Source organism: Osmerus eperlanus, chromosome 9, assembly GCF_963692335.1.
Source record: "Osmerus eperlanus chromosome 9, fOsmEpe2.1, whole genome shotgun sequence".
NCBI lineage: Eukaryota > Metazoa > Chordata > Actinopteri > Osmeriformes > Osmeridae > Osmerus > Osmerus eperlanus.
The window spans coordinates 16093007-16117575 of NC_085026.1; the positions used below are offsets into that span (position 1 = coordinate 16093007).

Here is a 24569-nt window from a genome sequence, read left to right on the forward strand (position 1 = left end):
CCAGCCCCAGCCCAGCCCTAACACCCAGCCCCAGCCCCCAGCCCCCAGCCCCAGCCCCCAGCCCCCTCACCCAGCCCCAGCCCAGCCCTAACACCCAGCCCCAGCCCCCACACCCAGCCCCAGCCCTAACACCCAGCCCCAGCCCCCACACCCAGCCCCAGCCCTAACACCCAGCCCCAGCCCCCACACCCAGTCCCAGCCCTAACACCCAGCCCTAACACCCAGCCCTAACACCCAGCCCCAGCCCTAACACCCAGCCCCAGCCCTAACACCCAGCCCCAGCCCTAACACCCAGCCCCAGCCCCCACACCCAGCCCCCACACCCAGCCCTAACACCCAGCCCCCTCACCCAGCCCCAGCCCTAACACCCAGCCCCAGCTCCTGCCCCAGACAAAACTCCTTACCCCAGACCAGGCTATACCCAAACCATACCCACCCCAGCCCAGCCCTAGCACAACCCCAGCCCAGCCCAATCCAGCTCAGTATAATGTATGGCTCAGATCTCTTGGCAGAGCCAGCTGTCCTCGCTTTGGGCTGTTTTATCTGCATGGATCATTTATCAGCCAGTCCAATCAGCCACCCGCCACATCAATTCTGGTGTCTGCTGGAGGAAGGGGAACGCACAAACACCTCTCTTCAGCGAACGTCTCAGCTTGGCACTTTGTCTCTGAGTTCTAGTCCCACACACCTGGTGCCTCTTCAACTGACAGGAACTGGTTGTTAAACACGTGGTTGTGGGTTCACAACTCACGGTTTATTGATCAGTGTTGGTGTAAAATGCACGGTGTTGCCAACCTGAGTTGTGCATCTGCTTCGTGAATGTCTGTGGATGTGTGTGTGTCTGTCTGTGTGTGTGTGTGTCTCTCTGTGTGTGTGTGTCTCTCTCTCTCTGTGTGTGTCTCTCTCTGTCTGTGTGTGTGTGTCTTTCTGTGTGTGTGTGTGTGTCTGTCTGTGTGTGTGTGTCTCTCTCTGTGTGTCCACTGACCTTTCTGGACGCCTCAACAAGACTGACCTACATAAGCATCCAGGGTCTGGAGACCTGACCTCGCACGTCACTGATGCATTCAGACAAGCGTGTCGAGGTCTCTCACAGAAGTGTTGCCATCCCGTTTTATTTAGTAAAAAAAAATCAAACAGTTGAACTGGGCTGACCACACCAGGCTGTCATAACATAACCACTCTGCTTCCATTTTCTCTCTCTTTCATTCATCCCACTGATCATTTTCATCCCTCTCTCTATTCTTTCACCCCCCTCCTCCTTCTCCTCCTCCTCTTCTGTTCTTCCCAGTGTGTGTCCTTTCTGATCCAACCATTTACTGTCACCCCTCTCTCTTATTTCACTCCCCTCTTCCTCTCCTTCCTCCTCCCAGTGTGTGTTTTCCTCGCTAGCGTAACAGAAGGAGATGGGAGGACAAAGCACACTTTCCATCTCGTCATTTATTAAAGAGTATAGGTAACAATGGAAATACAGATGATCTCTTTTTCATTTTCCTCAATAAACAAGTCAGATATCATTAGTTACCATGGGAGCAAACAGACAGATGGTTCACCTTGGCTCCAGGACTCTTAGAACAGATCTCTGGTTCTCCATGTGGGAGAACCCACTGAAGAACCTTTTTTCAGAAGCCCATTTTTTGGTTCCAGGATATCAAAACCTTTTTTTATTTTTAATTATTTCAATCAAACAAAGGTGCGAACTGTTTCACCAAAAAACAGTTATTCAAGGAACCAAAAGGGGTTCTAAAAGGTTCTTTTATTCAGAGAGTTCTCATTCCTGGTTCTCCCAGATGAAAGACCTGAGAACCGTTCTAGAACTCTTAGTTAAGAGCGTGGATGTTGAGCCCAAGAAGACAAACGTGTGGTTTTCATCACACAGTATTTATCAGTAATAATATTAATATCTCTAAATTGAAATGGTAAGATACCGAAATGATTTAAAAGAAAAAAAAAGATAAAATATATATAATATATAATAAGTCTAAACTGTCATTGGATATGAGAGGCTACATAATATATTATTTCCCAAATATCTTTCTCTGTCTCTCTCTTATAGCAAGACAAGCGTTTAAAAATCAATCCTTTAAATAACAATCAACAGGTTAAATTTGAAAGTATTAAATACTATTCAACATGGTCATTTCTTTATTATTATCACTTAAAGTTTACTTAAAGTCCCAGCTGTGTATTGGCTTGTTAGTGTCCTCTCCTCCACTCCTCTCCTCTCCTCCTTTCCTCCACTCCTCCACTTCTCCACTCCTCTTCCCAACAACCAAAGATATTATTGCACTGAGTTGAAAAGTCCACCATTGGTCCTTGAGCTGCTTTTGCTTCAGCCCAAAGCTGAGGGAATCCTTCTCTAGTCCAGCCCCCCTTCCGCCCACCCCACCCAGTGCCCCCTACCACCCTCCCCAATTCCTCTCTTTCTCTCTCTGTCTGAGAAAGAGATTGATGAGGGAGTGGGGCCTGGGGGAGGAACCAGGGGGGCAGGGGGGGGTGGCCAACACCCCTGGAGGGGGGTCCAGTTTGGGCTAGGGGAGTGGGGGTGGGGGGAGGGGGGGGGCATCAGCTCTCACACCTCAGACTCCAGACTGGACACCCTGCCCCAGGGTTTTGGCACATAGGGGCTAGTGACCCTGCGGGCCACCAGCACCTGCCTCCTGTCCCTGCTCCCCGAGCCCGGCAGAGGGGCCTCCTCCCTGGGTCGCATGGCCGGCTCGTACCCCCCGAACAGGTCGTTCTGGTACACCAGCTGGCGGTCGCCCATCCTGGGCACCAGGGCGGCGCTGTCGGGGCAGTGGCTGCCGCAGGGGAACAGGTGGCACATGTCCTTGGAGGGGTCGTAGCAGTGGGGGCCCCCGGCGCCTTGAGGCAGGGGCCCCATGTAGACGGGTATGTCGGAGTAGGAGTTCAGGTAAGTGGAGTAGTGTCTGTGTACCACGGTGGAGGAGGAGCGCCGCAGAGCCGCCGCGTTCTGGAGGATGGCCTCCCTGTAGGACGGCAGGCGCGTGGACTGGGAGTACTTGAGCTTCTGCTGCTTGTAGGGGTAGGAGTTCATGTGGGCCGGGTCCAGGTAGGCCGGCTCCGCAGCCAGGGGGTAGCATAGGTTGTTCCCCGTGCTCCCGTACAGCTTGTGGGGCTTGGGGTTGGACACCACCACCCGGGGGAACAGGTCAGGCATGTCTATGCGAGGGGCGGAGGAGGACGAGGTGGAGGGCTTCTCGTCCACCTGACGGATGCGCTCGCTGCCCCACGTGGCCTTGAGGAAGGAGGCGCGCCGGTTCACCTTGTCCTTCCCCAGCAAGCGGGCGTCCTCCAGCTCCGGCTCCAGGTACGACTTCATGCAGGAGTTGCATGTGGATGCCCCGCCGGGGTAGTGCCCGTCGGGGCACGGCAAGCCTCCGGTGGCGCCCCCCCTCCCGGGGGAGTGGTTCCCGAGCAGGTGATTGGCTCGGAGCTCCGCCAGGCATGCAGTCGGCTCGTCGTAGTCGTTACGCCCCCGAGGGTCCAGCGTGGCGTTGAAGATGTAGCTGTGGGAGCGCTTCTTTCGCCCCACGAAGTCGGGCGGGTAGCTGAACTTGCGCCCCAGGGGGCCCTTGTGTTCCACGTAGATGTCGGGCACCTGGAACTCCCGGTACGCCACGAACGGGGAGGGCGGGTGGCGCGGCTGGCTGTCCACGTACAGACGCCCGCCGTGGTGGGGGTGCACGGAGGGAGGGGGGATGCCCGGGGGGGGCGGCGGGTCCCTCATGGCGATGTGGGGGCTGCTGAGGCTGGAGATGGGTAGGGTGCGTTCGAATATGTGCTGGCTGCCACGAGCTGGGAGGGTGTAGCGCAGAGGGGTGGGGCGAGGGACCACGCGGGGCTTGTCCAGCAGGGACTGTGTGGACGTGTCGGCGTAGTGGATGGGGAAGGTGGGCGTGGCCCTCTGGCCGTACGGGGAGTGGTTGTCGCTGATGCTGGAGATGTAGGGTAGACGACCGCCGTGCCCATCGGTGGTGGCCACCCTCGGGGGGAGCCCGACCCGGACCATGTCCCCCGGGCCGCCCCCCCCTGGCCGCCCGCCGCGGCCCCAGCTCTCGATGGTCTTGGTGGCGTTGTCGAGGGAGTTCTCCACGCGGGCGGACGACACGATGTCCTTGGCGGTCTGCAGCATCTTCAGCATGTTGGCCTGGGTGTAGTTGGTCGTCACGTCCGGGTTCTGGAGGCTCCCGTTGCGGTCTGTGTCCTCCACGCCGTTGAAGCAGCTGTAGATGCCCTGTGGAGGGAGGGAGGCAGGGAGGGAGAGGCAGAGGGAGGGAGGGAGGCAGAGGGAGGCAGGGAGGGAGAGGCAGAGGGAGGGAGGGAGGCAGAGGGAGGCAGGGAGGGAGAGGCAGAGGGAGGGAGGGAGGCAGAGGGAGGCAGGGAGGGAGAGGCAGAGGGAGGGAGGGAGGCAGAGGGAGGCAGGGAGGGAGAGGCAGGGAGGGAGAGGCAGAGGGAGGCAGGGAGGGAGAGGCAGGGAGGGAGAGGCAGAGGGAGGGAGGGAGGCAGAGGGAGGCAGGGAGGGAGAGGCAGAGGGAGGGAGGGAGGCAGAGGGAGGCAGGGAGGGAGAGGCAGAGGGAGGGAGGGAGGCGGAGGGAGGCAGGGAGGGAGAGGCAGGGAGGGAGAGGCAGAGGGAGGGAGGGAGGCAGAGGGAGGCAGGGAGGGAGAGGCAGAGGGAGGGAGGGAGGCAGAGGGAGGCAGGGAGGGAGAGGCAGAGGGAGGGAGGGAGGCAGAGGGAGGCAGGGAGGGAGAGGCAGAGGGAGGGAGGGAGAGGGAGGCAGGGAGGGAGAGGCAGAGGGAGGGAGGCAGAGGGAGGCAGGGAGGGAGAGGCAGAGGGAGGGAGGGAGGCAGGCACAGGCAGGAGGGATAAAGGAGAGATAAAGAGAGGGTTACAGTACAGGTACAGAGCATCCTTTTATAAATCACGGTGAAGAGGATGTAACACCTTCCTAATAAGATCCCCCTGTCTTCTCCTGAGGTCATCTAAATACTCCAGCCCTGGATTGGCAGGTGGGACAGTGCCCAGGTGACGACACCCAGCCAGGAGTTTCAAACGTGTTTCAGAGTTGGGTGACAGTGGCAGTTTGAAACCAGAAATCAAAGCTTGTAAGTTTAGAAAGGACATTTCACCAGAATCTGCGATTATGTGTTCCAGTGCTTCTCTTCACTGAGCATGAAGAGGGAAATGGATATTACTTCTGTTATGTCGTTCACTTTGAGCAAATCTAATTGCTATTATCCTCGCCTGACCAACGAGCTGAAGGCAATTAATTCTGGTGGTTCCCAAAATTAAGAAAAAAACAGCTGGAGGTAGGGCGTTCTCATATAGAGCGCCTCTTCTCTGGAATAAACTACCCGTCTCAATTAGGGAGTCTGATACTGTTTCGACGTTTAAAATTAGGTTAAAAACGTTATTGTTTAGTCAATTCTACGACTGTTAAAGGTAAGTATGTTACTAGTTGGAGGCAACGGGGGACGGGTTGTTTCCATCCTTATTCTTTAAGTATAACTTATTTTAGAGTTCTCTTCCCCTGGAACAGATTTCATGTTCCAAATGAGGGGGGCTGTCGCTGTCTTGGTGTGTGGGGTTGCATCAAATTCCCCTTTTTTGCTCTGTTCAATTGCTGCACCAGTCCACACTTGACCGGTGGGGATCTCATTCTATTATGACTGTAACTGTTAGCTGCTCCTGGCATTCTCTAATCCCTGCTCTCCTCTCTCTGTCCCCCCCCACACACATCCCTTGTGGTGTGGGGGGTTTGAGTTGTCAGCACCTGCCTGGTCGTCGGTCAGCCAACGCTGGACCTGGTCGCGAGTCTCCCGGTCCTGTCCTACATCTATAAAGTTGAATAATGGATTTTGGTGTTTTAAAAACCCATCGACACTGTATGACTATGTTTAGCCTGTGTTCTGCTCCTCTCTCCCACCAACCGTCTCTGGAGGAGGGGATCCCTCTCTGAATTGCTCCTCCCAAGGTTTCTTCCATTTTTTTTTCTCCTGTTGAGAGTTTTTTGGGAGTTTTTCCTTATCTTCCTTGAGGGTTTAGGTTGGTTGAGGGGCAGTTCTATGGGCATATGTGAAGCCCTCTGTGACATGCTTGCGTGTAAAAAGGGCTATACAAATACATTTGATTTGATTTGAATTACATGGAGACCTGTCAGCCAAATTAGATAACCATGTTCACAAAAATGGCTGCTCTGCAAATTGTTGTGTTTTTGGAAAGCTGGCATGTGTTTGTGTGTGTGTGTCTGTGTGTGTGTCGGCATGTGTAAATGTGTCTGAGTTCATGCAACAGGGTAAGTGTGTGGGTAACTCCAAGCTTGTGTGCGTGTGTGTGTACCTGCGCGGAGTGTGTGTGTGTGTGTACCTGTGTGGAGTGTGTATCTGTGCAGGTCGATGCTCGAAACAATTTGCGTTCATAAATGAGCAGAGCAGCAACAGCTGAGCATGCACTTGCTATATTACTTCTCAACATTCTTATTTCGCTGCCTCCATTTTACTTTCAAATTGGCACAGCGTCTCAAACGCTTAATCTCCCCTCGCCTCTGTCAACACCCTCAGTTGAAGGTTTGTTAATGGGGCTATTTAAATTCAATTTCAGTAGGATCAGAACCATAACAATACTGCCAGGGAGTCTCCATAAAGTATCTTTTATTGCTTTATACTCATTTTATTTTACCGTCGCTTTTATTTTTACCGTCCTTGAAATACCCTGGTCGTGCACGGATCAGACTTAGCTACACTTGTGCTTCTTTCTCCCGCCTTTCATTTTGAGTCTAAATCACAGGGAGACAGACGACTTTACGACTTAACTTTATTTCATTATAAGTAGAGGCTAATTTCACACATTCACCTTGGAGGAACCAATCACAATTGGTTTTATTGGGGAGATACACCCTAATCTTCAAAAAGACACATTTGTTGAAACCGTGGCCAGCGTCGCATGAGACTTAAGCCAGTAGACTATTAAATTGTACCTGGCTAGACACAGAAAAAGACACATTTTGTGAAGAACCTCTGTCACCATGGCTTCCCTCTCCATGGTTATCATAGGACAAGGGAATATTGCCTGCCAGAAGCTTTAATTCAAATTGGATTTCAACCTACGAATCAGATTGCAACATTTAAATCCCGCCTTAAAAATGTGGATTAAAAGATTGGTGTAATGTTTCATTAATGAAAGTATTTTCTGTGACACAACCTTAACATGGAAGCAGCCAACTGGCTAATCACTGGTTCACGCTATTTCCCTGTCTCCAAACCACCTCTGCTACACATCACCCCTCTTTCCTCCCTAGCGCCTCCTTACTATCTTCAAGAGGTTGCTTTGGTCTAACGGTAGAAAATGTGCATTGGGACACATTCCCTCTACCCACGTTTTGTGTTCACCAAACCACCTCTTCTACATTCTCCTGCCACACTCAAGCCAAGAGTTGGTTGAGATGACCATGAACTGGTTCTCTGTGTCTGCCTTTCCTCCACCTGCCCTTAAAGGAACACCTTCCATTTAGACCTGAGAATCAGTGTAGATCCATTAGTTCCCTCTGTCACCTCCTCCTTCTTTACACCTATACATTTATACTCACTCCTTGTTGTCTGCCCATATTAGGACAACTTCCCCAACCAGAAGGTTCCGGAACCTACCCTGCTGATGGCGAGCAGGAAGTCCAGGCGTTCCGACTTGCGTACGGAATGTCGGAGCTTCCAGTAGAGCAGGTGTTCCCATGAGAACACCAGCAGGCTGAGGCCCATGGCCACCAGCAGCATGTAGAACACTCCTGCCATGTTGTCTATGTCCAGCTTGCTGCTCATCACCTCCTTCTTCTCGTTACGACATATACCTGTCAGCCACACTGTCTGCAGCTTCTGGGTGTCACCTGTTGGGGGTGGAGGGGCAGAGGGGTGGGGGAGAGAGAGAGAGAGGGGCGGGGGAGAGAGAGAGGGGCGGGGGAGAGAGAGATAGAGGGGTGGGGGAGAGAGAGGGGGGCGGGGGAGAGAGAGGGGCGGGGAGAGAGAGAGAGGGGTGGGAGAGAGAGGGGCGGGGGAGAGAGAGAGAGGGGCGGGGGACAGAGAGAGAGGGGGGCGGGGGAGAGAGAGAGAAAGGGGTGGGGGAGAGAGAGATAGAGGGGCGAGGGAGAGAGAGAAAGAGGGGGGCAAGAAGGATAGAGAGAAAGAGAGAAATGGGTTTGGGTTGACAAAAAGAAAGTGAGGGCAAGAGAGAACAGGTTCAAAAGTGTTCATTAAAAGCAAGTCGATAATTATCTATAATTATCTTAAAGAACCAATTTAAATAAATCGATTGCTTTACTCTTTCCATGAACGAGAACCCTTCTCTCTGAGGTTAACTTCATCTGCACTGTTGTTTACCAAGCTGTTAATGACTCCATATGTATGAAACAGCTGAGAACAGCTTTTGTGGTCCCTCGCTCGGATCCTCTCTCTTTGAGGGTGCCAGCCAATTTCACACCCTCCTCCCTCCTGCTCCACACACACTGACTCAGCGATTCAGATATACTTATATCTAGCTTTGCGTCCAAACTCTGCAGCTATGAAGCAATGTTATCACCTCACATCCTCAGCGCAATATAATTATTTCTTATTGCTCTCTTCCTCCCTCTATCTCTCTCTCTCTCTCTCTCTCTCTATTATTGTTTTATCTCCCATGATAAAAACGCCTCAGAACAAGAACAGGACAATCCAAAGATGCTCTGGTCAGATGGGGTTTCAAGACTGGCCCCACCCCCTGAAAAGCAGACCAGACGATGGAGTACTGCCTTGTCGGCCCTCAAAAGACCTTGCAGTGCTCAACAAAAATGCAAAGGACTGTGTAAAGCAATGTGAAACTGCCATATAACTATCACACTTCAGTGAAACGAAAAGAAGAAGAATCTCCCACAATACACAGCTACAAAGCCTCTTTCTCTCTCTCTGTCTCTCTCTCTGTCTCTCTGTCTCTGTCTCTCTCTCTGTCTCTCTATCTGTCTCTCTCTCTCTGTCTATCTCTCTCTCGTTATTTCGCTCTTTTTCTGTCTACCTCTCTCGCTCATTCTCTCTTTTTTTTATTATCAATCTGTGGAGATCAATAACCTGAAGAGCAAAGCTGGGTGTCCTCGTCTGGCTAAAACAAGTGTTACGTTGGTTACCGTCGGCAAGGAACTGAAGCAGAGCCAGGTCGATGGGCCGCTTCCACCGCGAATCCTTCTGCAGAGCGATGCCGTAGCCCGTGGTGGCAAACACCTTCCCGCTCCCGATGGTCACCAGCTTGCAGCCCTCGTCCTTCCCGGCCATGTAGTTCAGCACGGCCGCGTCGTAGATGAACGCGTCCAACTTCCTGTGGGGGTCGGAAGGAGAAAGAGAAGAGTTCCTGAACCTGAAAATACTTTACTTCCTTCTTTTCTCTTTTCTTCCTTCCTTCCATCCTTCCATCCATCCTTCCATCCTTCCTTCCTTCCTTCCTTCCTTCCTTCCTTCCTTCCATCCTTCCATCCTTCCATCCTTCCATCCTTCCATCCTTCCATCCTTCCATCCTTCCTTCCATCCTTCCATCCTTCCTTCCTTCCTTCCTTCCATCCTTCCTTCCTTCCTTCCTTCCTTCCATCCTTCCATCCTTCCATCCTTCCATCCATCCATCCATCCATCCATCCTTCCTTCCTTCCATCCTTCCATCCTTCCATCCTTCCATCCTTCCATCCTTCCTTCCTTCCTTCCTGACCTATTGACTTTCATCCTACATGCCTACCACTTGTTTACCTTCTTTCCCTATATTTCTTCCTGCTAGCTTTCTTCGCATCATGGGAATTAGGAGAGAATAGAGGATTATCCACTTGAAAAATTATTTACAACACAATCTAGTTCATTAGCTACCTCATTATAATCTGATAATGGTATCACAAAGTAATCAATTAAAATAGCTATCTCATTACAAATTTCTAAACGTTTTCACCATTGATTGATGAAGGAAATGAAGATTTTGTTCTGCTCGGAGAGGCTAATTACAACAGTCATTGCGTTACAAATGTTCACTGTGTGCTGTGTGTTTTTCACAGATGTTTGGTTGATGATATTATATTCTGTCTGTTGCTAGGCAGATTAAAAGGACAGTACCAGTATTAGACAGTACTAAACCCATACCAGACTAGATCCCAACCAGTCTAGATCCCTACCAGAATAGATCCCTACCAGACTAGATCCCTACCAGACTAGATCCCGACCAGACTAGATCCCGACCAGACTAGATCCCGACCAGACTAGATCCCTACCCGGTCTTGAGGCTTTGGAGGGCATCCTCCACCCCCTTCTGGTTGTATTTGACCATGTGGGAGTGCATCTCTGGATAGTTGCTCCTGATGTTCCTCTCCGTGCTCCCGTTAGGGACCGTCCCAAAACGGAAGGGGGGGTACTGCTCTTGGGGCTTCTGGAACTGTAAGGGACCAGGGGGAAAGAGGCATGCGGGTTAGGAGAAGAACAGGACAGCACAAAGAAGACTGGTGTGGCAGCATTCACTCAGACCAGGTGCTGTGAGCTGTAGACTGAAGATGCACAAGATACAGAACAAGAAAGCTTACTGTAGACTGACTGATGAGCTAATCATCTCCTCTCCCTCTCTGGTCTCTTCCTATTTCCTTATCTCTCTGTCCCTCTTTCTCTTTCTCTCTCTCTCTTACTGCAGTCCTTAGAATAGTGTGTACCTATCTGTACTTGTCTACACTGTAGTCACTGACATGGATGGATCCCCTCAACACACCAGAACAACCCTCTCATGTCCTCCAGCCATGCTCAGTCAATTAGCTGGTCAGTTAAGGTTAGCTCTCCTCTTCCTCCTCATCCCCCTTTCCACCATTTCTCTCTCTCACTCTCTTTGTTCATTTCCACATCTAATTCTATGATTAGAGGGCACAATAAATGAAAATTAGCTCAGCAGTCAGGCCCTGGTTTCTAGAGAATTGGAAAATGACTTAATGTTCCCCATGTCTGTCGTTAAAATGAACTTTTCTCATTTCTCCTTGATTCTACAAGGGCCTTTTCTCCGATCACGCTCCACTTTATAGCCTCTCTCTAGTATTGCGGTGACGTGACAGACTTCAACCTTGGGTGTGTGATTGGTCTGTGTGTGTTCCGGGGGTACGAGGCAGAGGTCGTGAGTGTGTCGACAGCAGAGCGTCACAGAGCTGTCCTTGAAGTTTCCGGCCACGGTATCCATGGAACCCGGGCAAGAAGCTCCGCCCCCTTCAGGACAGGAGAGAGACCATGGGGGTGGACCACGGCTCAGTGGTTAGAGTGTTTGACTGCAGATCAAGAGGTAGCAGGTTCAAATCCCCCCTGTACGTCACATCAAAAGTAACTTCCTTGTTTGTATAAATTTACTTGGACGAATAAACAATTCTGATTCTAGATAAAAGCGAAAACAAATCTTTATTATCAGTCCCTGATGACCATGGAGATGGGAGAGGGCGCTGTCCTGACAGCCTGTTTGGGTATTCTCCTTCTGACTCCATCCCTCGCCTTGTCCCAGGCACGCTCAGAGAAGGGCTCTCTTGGAGAGTTCACACACTTCACCTTCAGTTCTTACACTCTCAGCATCCAGCTTAGACAGATAGGCAGTTCCTCTGTTCCCCTCTTCCTATCTTCCTCTCTCTCTCCTCATCTCCCTGCCCTCTGTTCTACGTTCGGTGAGCCTACTCAATTATTCGACACAGGTTATAATCTGCGGACTAATTATCAAACACGTCATAGGCACTCTGTCTGTCTCACCACCCCCTCACCTCACCCCCCCCTCACCCCCGCCCGCTCAAACATTCACTTTTTATCTCTCTCTGTTTCTACTTCTCTCTCTCTCCTTCTTTTCTCCCCCCTGCACGCTCCCTTTCTCCTCCTTACAAAGTGGAGCTGATGGATGAGTGTGTGTGTGTGTGAGCGTGCGTGTGTGTGTGTGTGCGGAACGGGGAAGGGGCGAGAGCACAGCGTCTCCTCTCTAATCCCTCCGAGCAAAGACACATGGAAGCGTCCCTCGCTCCGACACTTTGACATGGATTTCCTCGTTATGGAGTTCCCGGCTTCCTCTCAGGAGAGGCAAATATGCACGAGTCACGCAGGGGGGCAGAATCACAGGCTGCTTGACAAACCCACTTGTCACCGTCTTCTGAAGGCATTTCACAGACATCTTCAATTCAAGACGTCAAGGATCTAATTCAATTTGTGTTGTGGTTTAATGCAGCTGCGTAGGTGTGTATCCCGGTAGTGTCTGTCTCTGGGTGTGTGTGTGTGTATTTATGTGTGTGTGTGTGTGTGTGTGAGTGACTTTGCGGCTGTGCTTCTGGGTTATTGGTATTCCCTCTGAAAGGACAGAAGTGCTGGCAGTGTTTGCTCATCAGAAACTGTCTATTTTGACTAAGCCCAACGTCAAACAGTAATGCAGGTTCCTGAGTGAGACCCCACCCAAGGGTAGTGTTTGGGACATCACTGGCAAACAGTTGAATACTTTTTTTGCAGTTTCATGCTTAGAACTTTACTATATCTGAACAGACCACACATAAGGTCAGATTAATTTTGTTCATTCAGTCATTTTCCTAAACAGACACAGAATCAGTAACTTAATCAGACTCGTGACAATCTAGCCCTCCCTCTCTCCCTCTCTCCTTCTCTCTCACCTTCTTGTCGGAGAGCCCAGACACCGTGTCTATGTACTGTTCCTGGATCATGAAGGCGGCCAGGTTGGCGGTGTAGGAGGCCAGGAAGATGACAGCGAAGAAGGCCCAGACCAGCACCATGATCTTACTGGTGGTGCCCTTGGGGTTCTCAATGGGCACAGAGTTGTTGAACACGATGCCCCACAGCAGCCACACCGACTTGCCGATGGTGAAGGTGGGGCCACCTGGGTCTGGGGGGGAGAGAGGGATGGAAGGAAGAGGAGAGGGTCAGGGTGTCGAGTCATTAAGAGGCCATGTAGGGGTAAAGTGTTGTGTTCGGATGGATGGAATTATGGGCAATTATATGGGTGAGAAAAAGATGGATGGATGGATGCAGAGATGAAAAGGTGTAGTGCGGGTACTGACCCTTGGCGCTGACCAGACTACGGTTGTAGCCTACTGGGCTGCAGTATTCAAACACAAACACAGTGATGGCCACCACGGTCAAACACATGACGAACATCATCACCCACACAGCAGGACTGTACGGCTCTGAGGAGAGGAGAGACGAAGGGAGAGGAGGCGAGGGGAGAGGAAGCGAGGTAGGAAAGGAGAGAGGAGATGAAAAATATTTACAGGACTGCAAAAAAAAAAAATCACAAGCTATACATCAATCTTTGACAGCTAGATTTTTTGTCATTATAACGGCATCCCTATCTGACAACAGACAGGGTTCGAATTACGGGGGGGCTTGGGGGGGTTTGACACCCCTAATTAAGACAGGTCGGGGTGGTCGATACATTTTTATATGGTTCTTACCTGTAATCGTAAATATTACTTTACGCCCTGAAGACGAAGTTGAGCCCCCCGATTATCATTGTATAATTCGCACTCTGGTTAGTATGTGTGTTTTGGATGAAATGACCAAAGAGGTTAGTATGTGTGTTTGGGGGGGATGACCAAAGTGGTTAGTATGTGTGTTTTGGGGGAAATGACCAAAGGGGTTACCATGTGTGTTTTGGGGGAAATGACCAAAGGGGTTAGCATGTGTGTTTTAGGGGAAATGACCAAAGGGGTTAGCATGTGTGTTTTGGGGGAAATGACCAAAGTGGTTAGTATGTGTGTTTTGGGGGAAATGACCAAAGGGGTTAGCATGTGTGTTTTGGGGGAAATGACCAAAGGGGTTAGCATGTGTGTTTTGGATGAAATTACCAAAGGGGTTAGCATGTGTGTTTTGGATGAAATTACCAAAGTGGTTAGCATGTGTGTTTTGGGGGAAATGACCAAAGGGATTAGCATGTGTGTTTTGGGGGAAATGACCAAAGGGGTTAGCATGTGTGTTTTGGGGGAAATGACCAAAGGGGTTAGCATGTGTGTTTTGGGGAAAATGACCAAAGAACTAACTCCCATTAGTTCACCACTAGACATTGCCGTTATTAGACAAAGGCCTTGATTCTTTCTCCTCCCCCTTCCCGCTCTTTCCATCTGACGCATTGTATGTTTTGTGTTATCTGTTAGCCCATCAAACTCTTACTAAAGCCAATAACATATTTCCATTACTGTTCATTATATTTCCATTTATTCCAATAAATCATTGTGTTTAATTTTAACTCGTGTATTCTAGTCCCTCATTCTTGATCCGCTCTACACTTAGAACAAATTAATTCCTTAAGATTAGACTGATTACATATTAAACATAGGATCCCTTAATGTCCTAAAACCAATTTAAGGTGTTGCCCCAAGACTAGATACTTTATTGTAAATAAAGTATTTCTATTTAAACAAGCAAACCCCGCTTCATGACCAAAGGGGTTAGCATGTGTGTTTTGGGGGAAATGACCAAAGGGGTTAGCATGTGTGTTTTGGATGACATGACCAAAGGGGTTAACAGGTGTGTTTTGGATGAAATGACCAAAGATGTTAGCATGTGTGTTTTGGGGGAAATGACCAAAGGGGTTGGCATTTGTGTTTTGGGGGAAATGACCAAAGGGGTTAGCATGTGTGTTTTGGGGGAAATGACCAAATATGTTAGTATGTGTGTTTTGGGGGAAATGACCAAAGGGGTTAGCATGTGTGTTTTGGATGACATGACCAAAGGGGTTAGCAGGTGTGTTTTGGATGAAATGACCAAAGATGTTAGTATGTGTGTTTGGGGGGAAATTACCAAAGGGGTTAGCATGTGTGTTTTAGGGGAAATGACCAAAGGGGTTAGCATGTGTGTTTTGGGGGAAATGACCAAAGTGGTTAGTATGTGTGTTTTCGGGGAAATGACCAAAGGGGTTAGCATGGGTGTTTTGGGGGAAATGACCAAAGGGGTTAGCATGTGTGTTTTTGATGAAATGACCAAAGGGGTTAGCATGTGTGTTTTGGATGAAATGACCAAAGGGGTTAGTATGTGTGTTTTGGATGAAATGACCAAAGATGTTAGTATGTGTGTTTTGGGGGAAATTACCAAAGGGGTTAGCATGTATGTTTTGGGGCAAATGACCAAAGGGGTTAGCATGTGTGTTTTGGGGGAAATTACCAAAGGGGTTAGCATGTGTGTTTTTGATGAAATGACCAAAGGGGTTAGCATGTGTGTTTTGGGGGAAATGACCAAAAGGGGTTAGCATGTGTGTTTTGGGGGAAATGACCAAAGGGGTTAGCATGTGTGTTTTGGGGGAAATGACCAAATATGTTAGTATGTGTGTTTTGGGGGAAATGACCAAAGGGGTTAGCATGTGTGTTTTGGATGACATGACCAAAGGGGTTAACAGGTGTGTTTTGGATGAAATGACCAAAGATGTTAGCATGTGTGTTTTGGGGGAAATGACCAAAGGGGTTAGCATGTGTGTTTTGGGGGAAATTACCAAAGGGGTTAGCATGTATGTTTTGGGGCAAATGACCAAAGGGGTTAGCATGTGTGTTTTGGGGGAAATTACCAAAGGGGTTAGCATGTGTGTTTTTGATGAAATGACCAAAGGGGTTAGCATGTGTGTTTTGGGGGAAATGACCAAAAGGGGTTAGCATGTGTGTTTTGGGGGAAATGACCAAAGGGGTTAGCATGTGTGTTTTGGGGGAAATGACCAAATATGTTAGTATGTGTGTTTTGGGGGAAATGAAGAAATGGGTTAGCATGTGTGTTTTGGATGACATGACCAAAGGGGTTAACAGGTGTGTTTTGGATGAAATGACCAAAGATGTTAGCATGTGTGTTTTGGGGGAAATGACCAAAGGGGTTAGCATGTGTGTTTTGGGGGAAATGACCAAAGGGGTTAGCATGTGTGTTTTGGGGGAAATGACCAAATATGTTAGTATGTGTGTTTTGGGGGAAATGACCAAAGGGGTTAGCATGTGTGTTTTGGATGACATGACCAAAGGGGTTAGCAGGTGTGTTTTGGATGAAATGACCAAAGATGTTAGTATGTGTGTTTGGGGGGAAATTACCAAAGGGGTTAGCATGTGTGTTTTAGGGGAAATGACCAAAGGGGTTAGCATGTGTGTTTTGGGGGAAATGACCAAAGTGGTTAGTATGTGTGTTTTCGGGGAAATGACCAAAGGGGTTAGCATGGGTGTTTTGGGGGAAATGACCAAAGGGGTTAGCATGTGTGTTTTTGATGAAATGACCAAAGGGGTTAGCATGTGTGTTTTGGATGAAATGACCAAAGGGGTTAGTATGTGTGTTTTGGATGAAATGACCAAAGATGTTAGTATGTGTGTTTTGGGGGAAATTACCAAAGGGGTTAGCATGTATGTTTTGGGGCAAATGACCAAAGGGGTTAGCATCTGTGTTTTGGGGGAAATTACCAAAGGGGTTAGCATGTGTGTTTTTGATGAAATGACCAAAGGGGTTAGCATGTGTCTTTTGGGGGAAATGACCAAAGGGGTTAGCATGTGTGTTTGGGGTTAATGACCAAAAGGGGTTAGCATGTGTGTTTTGGGGGAAATGACCAAAGGGGTTAGCATGTGTGTTTTGGGGGAAATGACCAAATATGTTAGTATGTGTGTTTTGGGGGAAATGACCAAAGGGGTTAGCAGGTGTGTTTTGGATGAAATGACCAAAGATGTTAGTATGTGTGTTTTGGGGGAAATGACCAAAGGGGTTAGCATGTGTGTTTTGGATGACATGACCAAAGGGGTTAGCAGGTGTGTTTTGGATGAAATGACCAAAGATGTTAGCATGTGTGTTTTAGGGGAAATGACCAAAGGGGTTAGCATGTGTGTTTTGGGGGAAATGACCAAAGTGGTTAGTATGTGTGTTTTGGGGGAAATGACCAAAGGGGTTAGCATGTGTGTTTGGGGTTAATGACCAAAGGGGTTACCATGTGTGTTTTGGGGGAAATGACCAAAGGGGTTAGCATGTGTGTTTTGGGGGAAATGACCAAAGGGGTTAGCATGTGTGTTTTGGGGGAAATGACCAAATATGTTAGTATGTGTGTTTTGGGGGAAATGACCAAAGGGGTTAGCATGTGTGTTTTGGATGACATGACCAAAGGGGTTAACAGGTGTGTTTTGGATGAAATGACCAAAGATGTTAGCATGTGTGTTTTGGGGGAAATGACCAAAGGGGTTAGCATGTGTGTTTTGGGGGAAATGACCAAAGGGGTTAGCATGTGTGTTTTGGGGGAAATGACCAAATATGTTAGTATGTGTGTTTTGGGGGAAATGACCAAAGGGGTTAGCATGTGTGTTTTGGATGACATGACCAAAGGGGTTAGCATGTGTGTTTTGGGGGAAATGACCAAAGTGGTTAGTATGTGTGTTTTCGGGGAAATGACCAAAGGGGTTAGCATGGGTGTTTTGGGGGAAATGACCAAAGGGGTTAGCATGTGTGTTTTTGATGAAATGACCAAAGGGGTTAGTATGTGTGTTTTGGATGAAATGACCAAAGATGTTAGTATGTGTGTTTTGGGGGAAATTACCAAAGGGGTTAGCATGTATGTTTTGGGGCAAATGACCAAAGGGGTTAGCATCTGTGTTTTGGGGGAAATTACCAAAGGGGTTAGCATGTGTGTTTTTGATGAAATGACCAAAGGGGTTAGCATGTGTCTTTTGGGGGAAATGACCAAAGGGGTTAGCATGTGTGTTTGGGGTTAATGACCAAAAGGGGTTAGCATGTGTGTTTTGGGGGAAATGACCAAATATGTTAGTATGTGTGTTTTGGGGGAAATGACCAAAGGGGTTAGCATGTGTGTTTTGGATGACATGACCAAAGGGGTTAGCAGGTGTGTTTTGGATGAAATGACCAAAGAGGTTAGTATGTGTGTTTGGGGGGGATGACCAAAGTGGTTAGTATGTGTGTTTTGGGGGAAATGACCAAAGGGGTTAGCATGTGTGTTTGGGGTTAATGACCAAAAGGGGTTAGCATGTGTGTTTTGGGGGAAATGACCAAAGGGGTTAGCATGTGTGTTTTGGGGGAAATGACCAAATATGTTAGTATGTGTGTTTTGGGGGAAATGACCAAAGGGGTTAGCATGTGTGTTTTGGATGACATGACCAAAGGGGTTAGCAGGTGTGTTTTGGATGAAATGACCAAAGAGGTTAGTATGTGTGTTTGGGGGGGATGACCAAAGTGGTTAGTATGTGTGTTTTGGGGGAAATGACCAAAGGGGTTAGCATGTGTGTTTTAGGGGAAATGACCAAAGGGGTTAGCATGTGTGTTTTGGGGGAAATGACCAAAGTGGTTAGTATGTGTGTTTTGGGGGAAATGACCAAAGGGGTTAGCATGTGTGTTTTGGGGGAAATGACCAAAGGGGTTAGCATGTGTGTTTTGGATTAAATAACCAAAGGGGTTAGCATGTGTGTTTTGGATGAAATTACCAAAGTGGTTAGCATGTGTGTTTTGGGGGAAATGACCAAAGGGATTAGCATGTGTGTTTTGGGGGAAATGACCAAAGGGGTTAGCATGTGTGTTTTGGGGGAAATGACCAAAGGGGTTAGCATGTGTGTTTTGGGTGAAATGACCAAAGGGGTTAGCATGTGTGTTTTGGGGGAAATGACCAAAAGGGGTTAGCATGTGTGTTTTGGGGGAAATGACCAAAGGGGTTAGCATGTGTGTTTTGGGGGAAATGACCAAATATGTTAGTATGTGTGTTTTGGGGGAAATGAAGAAATGGGTTAGCATGTGTGTTTTGGATGACATGACCAAAGGGGTTAACAGGTGTGTTTTGGATGAAATGACCAAAGATGTTAGCATGTGTGTTTTGGGGGAAATGACCAAAGGGGTTAGCATGTGTGTTTTGGGGGAAATGACCAAAGGGGTTAGCATGTGTGTTTTGGGGGAAATGACCAAATATGTTAGTATGTGTGTTTTGGGGGAAATGACCAAAGGGGTTAGCATGTGTGTTTTGGATGACATGACCAAAGGGGTTAGCAGGTGTGTTTTGGATGAAATGACCAAAGATGTTAGTATGTGTGTTTGGGGGGAAATTACCAAAGGGGTTAGCATGTGTGTTTTAGGGGAAATGACCAAAGGGGTTAGCATGTGTGTTTTGGGGGAAATGACCAAAGTGGTTAGTATGTGTGTTTTCGGGGAAATGACCAAAGGGGTTAGCATGGGTGTTTTGGGGGAAATGACCAAAGGGGTTAGCATGTGTGTTTTTGATGAAATGACCAAAGGGGTTAGCATGTGTGTTTTGGATGAAATGACCAAAGGGGTTAGTATGTGTGTTTTGGATGAAATGACCAAAGATGTTAGTATGTGTGTTTTGGGGGAAATTACCAAAGGGGTTAGCATGTATGTTTTGGGGCAAATGACCAAAGGGGTTAGCATCTGTGTTTTGGGGGAAATTACCAAAGGGGTTAGCATGTGTGTTTTTGATGAAATGACCAAAGGGGTTAGCATGTGTCTTTTGGGGGAAATGACCAAAGGGGTTAGCATGTGTGTTTGGGGTTAATGACCAAAAGGGGTTAGCATGTGTGTTTTGGGGGAAATGACCAAAGGGGTTAGCATGTGTGTTTTGGGGGAAATGACCAAATATGTTAGTATGTGTGTTTTGGGGGAAATGACCAAAGGGGTTAGCAGGTGTGTTTTGGATGAAATGACCAAAGATGTTAGTATGTGTGTTTTGGGGGAAATGACCAAAGGGGTTAGCATGTGTGTTTTGGATGACATGACCAAAGGGGTTAGCAGGTGTGTTTTGGATGAAATGACCAAAGATGTTAGCATGTGTGTTTTAGGGGAAATGACCAAAGGGGTTAGCATGTGTGTTTTGGGGGAAATGACCAAAGTGGTTAGTATGTGTGTTTTGGGGGAAATGACCAAAGGGGTTAGCATGGGTGTTTTGGGGGAAATGACCAAAGGGGTTAGCATGTGTGTTTGGGGTTGATGACCAAAGGGGTTACCATGTGTGTTTTGGGGGAAATGACCAAAGGGGTTAGCATGTGTGTTTTGGGGGAAATGACCAAAGGGGTTAGCATGTGTGTTTTGGGGGAAATGACCAAATATGTTAGTATGTGTGTTTTGGGGGAAATGACCAAAGGGGTTAGCATGTGTGTTTTGGATGACATGACCAAAGGGGTTAACAGGTGTGTTTTGGATGAAATGACCAAAGATGTTAGCATGTGTGTTTTGGGGGAAATGACCAAAGGGGTTAGCATGTGTGTTTTGGGGGAAATGACCAAAGGGGTTAGCATGTGTGTTTTGGGGGAAATGACCAAAGGGGTTAGCATGTGTGTTTTGGATGACATGACCAAAGGGGTTAGCATGTGTGTTTTGGGGGAAATGACCAAAGTGGTTAGTATGTGTGTTTTCGGGGAAATGACCAAAGGGGTTAGCATGGGTGTTTTGGGGGAAATGACCAAAGGGGTTAGCATGTGTGTTTTTGATGAAATGACCAAAGGGGTTAGTATGTGTGTTTTGGATGAAATGACCAAAGATGTTAGTATGTGTGTTTTGGGGGAAATTACCAAAGGGGTTAGCATGTATGTTTTGGGGCAAATGACCAAAGGGGTTAGCATCTGTGTTTTGGGGGAAATTACCAAAGGGGTTAGCATGTGTGTTTTTGATGAAATGACCAAAGGGGTTAGCATGTGTCTTTTGGGGGAAATGACCAAAGGGGTTAGCATGTGTGTTTGGGGTTAATGACCAAAAGGGGTTAGCATGTGTGTTTTGGGGGAAATGACCAAATATGTTAGTATGTGTGTTTTGGGGGAAATGACCAAAGGGGTTAGCATGTGTGTTTTGGATGACATGACCAAAGGGGTTAGCAGGTGTGTTTTGGATGAAATGACCAAAGAGGTTAGTATGTGTGTTTGGGGGGGATGACCAAAGTGGTTAGTATGTGTGTTTTGGGGGAAATGACCAAAGGGGTTAGCATGTGTGTTTGGGGTTAATGACCAAAAGGGGTTAGCATGTGTGTTTTGGGGGAAATGACCAAAGGGGTTAGCATGTGTGTTTTGGGGGAAATGACCAAATATGTTAGTATGTGTGTTTTGGGGGAAATGACCAAAGGGGTTAGCATGTGTGTTTTGGATGACATGACCAAAGGGGTTAGCAGGTGTGTTTTGGATGAAATGACCAAAGAGGTTAGTATGTGTGTTTGGGGGGGATGACCAAAGTGGTTAGTATGTGTGTTTTGGGGGAAATGACCAAAGGGGTTAGCATGTGTGTTTTAGGGGAAATGACCAAAGGGGTTAGCATGTGTGTTTTGGGGGAAATGACCAAAGTGGTTAGTATGTGTGTTTTGGGGGAAATGACCAAAGGGGTTAGCATGTGTGTTTTGGGGGAAATGACCAAAGGGGTTAGCATGTGTGTTTTGGATTAAATAACCAAAGGGGTTAGCATGTGTGTTTTGGATGAAATTACCAAAGTGGTTAGCATGTGTGTTTTGGGGGAAATGACCAAAGGGATTAGCATGTGTGTTTTGGGGGAAATGACCAAAGGGGTTAGCATGTGTGTTTTGGGGGAAATGACCAAAGGGGTTAGCATGTGTGTTTTGGGGAAAATGACCAAAGAACTAACTCCCATTAGTTCACCACTAGACATTGCCGTTATTAGACAAAGGCCTTGATTCTTTCTCCTCCCCCTTCCCGCTCTTTCCATCTGACGCATTGTATGTTTTGTGTTATCTGTTAGCCCATCAAACTCTTACTAAAGCCAATAACATATTTCCATTACTGTTCATTATATTTCCATTTATTCCAATAAATCATTGTGTTTAATTTTAACTCGTGTATTCTAGTCCCTCATTCTTGATCCGCTCTACACTTAGAACAAATTAATTCCTTAAGATTAGACTGATTACATATTAAACATAGGATCCCTTAATGTCCTAAAACCAATTTAAGGTGTTGCCCCAAGACTAGATACTTTATTGTAAATAAAGTATTTCTATTTAAACAAGCAAACCCCGCTTCATGACCAAAGGGGTTAGCATGTGTGTTTTGGGGGAAATGACCAAAGGGGTTAGCATGTGTGTTTTGGGGGAAATGACCAAAGGGGTTAGCATGTGTGTTTTGGGGGAAATGACCAAATATGTTAGTATGTGTGTTTTGGGGGAAATGACCAAAGGGGTTAGCATGTGTGTTTTGGGGGAAATGACCAAAGGGGTTAGCATGTGTGTTTTGGGGGAAATGACCAAATATGTTAGTATGTGTGTTTTGGGGGAAATGACCAAAGGGGTTAGCATGTGTGTTTTGGGGGAAATGACCAAAGGGGTTAGCATGTGTGTTTTGGGGGAAATGACCAAATATGTTAGTATGTGTGTTTTGGGGGAAATGACCAAAGGGGTTAGCATGTGTGTTTTGGATGACATGACCAAAGGGGTTAGCAGGTGTGTTTTGGATGAAATGACCAAAGATGTTAGTATGTGTGTTTGGGGGGAAATTACCAAAGGGGTTAGCATGTGTGTTTTAGGGGAAATGACCAAAGGGGTTAGCATGTGTGTTTTGGGGGAAATGACCAAAGTGGTTAGTATGTGTGTTTTCGGGGAAATGACCAAAGGGGTTAGCATGGGTGTTTTGGGGGAAATGACCAAAGGGGTTAGCATGTGTGTTTTTGATGAAATGACCAAAGGGGTTAGCATGTGTGTTTTGGATGAAATGACCAAAGGGGTTAGTATGTGTGTTTTGGATGAAATGACCAAAGATGTTAGTATGTGTGTTTTGGGGGAAATTACCAAAGGGGTTAGCATGTATGTTTTGGGGCAAATGACCAAAGGGGTTAGCATCTGTGTTTTGGGGGAAATTACCAAAGGGGTTAGCATGTGTGTTTTTGATGAAATGACCAAAGGGGTTAGCATGTGTCTTTTGGGGGAAATGACCAAAGGGGTTAGCATGTGTGTTTGGGGTTAATGACCAAAAGGGGTTAGCATGTGTGTTTTGGGGGAAATGACCAAAGGGGTTAGCATGTGTGTTTTGGGGGAAATGACCAAATATGTTAGTATGTGTGTTTTGGGGGAAATGACCAAAGGGGTTAGCATGTGTGTTTTGGATGACATGACCAAAGGGGTTAGCAGGTGTGTTTTGGATGAAATGACCAAAGAGGTTAGTATGTGTGTTTGGGGGGGATGACCAAAGTGGTTAGTATGTGTGTTTTGGGGGAAATGACCAAAGGGGTTACCATGTGTGTTTTAGGGGAAATGACCAAAGGGGTTAGCATGTGTGTTTTGGGGGAAATGACCAAAGTGGTTAGTATGTGTGTTTTGGGGGAAATGACCAAAGGGGTTAGCATGTGTGTTTTGGGGGAAATGACCAAAGGGGTTAGCATGTGTGTTTTGGATTAAATAACCAAAGGGGTTAGCATGTGTGTTTTGGATGAAATTACCAAAGTGGTTAGCATGTGTGTTTTGGGGGAAATGACCAAAGGGATTAGCATGTGTGTTTTGGGGGAAATGACCAAAGGGGTTAGCATGTGTGTTTTGGGGGAAATGACCAAAGGGGTTAGCATGTGTGTTTTGGGGAAAATGACCAAAGAACTAACTCCCATTAGTTCACCACTAGACATTGCCGTTATTAGACAAAGGCCTTGATTCTTTCTCCTCCCCCTTCCCGCTCTTTCCATCTGACGCATTGTATGTTTTGTGTTATCTGTTAGCCCATCAAACTCTTACTAAAGCCAATAACATATTTCCATTACTGTTCATTATATTTCCATTTATTCCAATAAATCATTGTGTTTAATTTTAACTCGTGTATTCTAGTCCCTCATTCTTGATCCGCTCTACACTTAGAACAAATTAATTCCTTAAGATTAGACTGATTACATATTAAACATAGGATCCCTTAATGTCCTAAAACCAATTTAAGGTGTTGCCCCAAGACTAGATACTTTATTGTAAATAAAGTATTTCTATTTAAACAAGCAAACCCCGCTTCATGACCAAAGGGGTTAGCATGTGTGTTTTGGGGGAAATGACCAAAGGGGTTAGCATGTGTGTTTTGGGGGAAATGACCAAAGGGGTTAGCATGTGTGTTTTGGGGGAAATGACCAAATATGTTAGTATGTGTGTTTTGGGGGAAATGACCAAAGGGGTTAGCATGTGTGTTTTGGGGGAAATGACCAAAGGGGTTAGCATGTGTGTTTTGGGGGAAATGACCAAATATGTTAGTATGTGTGTTTTGGGGGAAATGACTAAAGGGGTTAGCATGTGTGTTTTGGATGACATGACCAAAGGGGTTAGCAGGTGTGTTTTGGATGAAATGACCAAAGATGTTAGTATGTGTGTTTGGGGGGAAATTACCAAAGGGGTTAGCATGTGTGTTTTAGGGGAAATGACCAAAGGGGTTAGCATGTGTGTTTTGGGGGAAATGACCAAAGTGGTTAGTATGTGTGTTTTCGGGGAAATGACCAAAGGGGTTAGCATGGGTGTTTTGGGGGAAATGACCAAAGGGGTTAGCATGTGTGTTTTTGATGAAATGACCAAAGGGGTTAGCATGTGTGTTTTGGATGAAATGACCAAAGGGGTTAGTATGTGTGTTTTGGATGAAATGACCAAAGATGTTAGT

At 47.3% G+C, this 24569-nt stretch overlaps 1 protein-coding gene across 1 annotated transcript in view; it reads right to left on the minus strand.

Moving 5' to 3' along the window:
• Positions 1–2282: 2282 nt before the first annotated feature.
• Positions 2283–24569, minus strand: part of LOC134026674 (glutamate receptor ionotropic, NMDA 2C-like) — a 28720-nt gene continuing 6433 nt past the window's right edge. Inside the window, exons 4-9 of the mRNA XM_062469566.1 lie at positions 13071–13196; positions 12666–12895; positions 10278–10438; positions 9162–9349; positions 7663–7895; positions 2283–4255 (exon numbers count right to left, since the gene is read on the minus strand). Coding sequence (XP_062325550.1) covers positions 2570–4255; positions 7663–7895; positions 9162–9349; positions 10278–10438; positions 12666–12895; positions 13071–13196 — 2624 coding nt within the window. The 3' untranslated portion in view covers positions 2283–2569. The remainder of the gene's footprint in view (positions 4256–7662; positions 7896–9161; positions 9350–10277; positions 10439–12665; positions 12896–13070; positions 13197–24569) is intronic.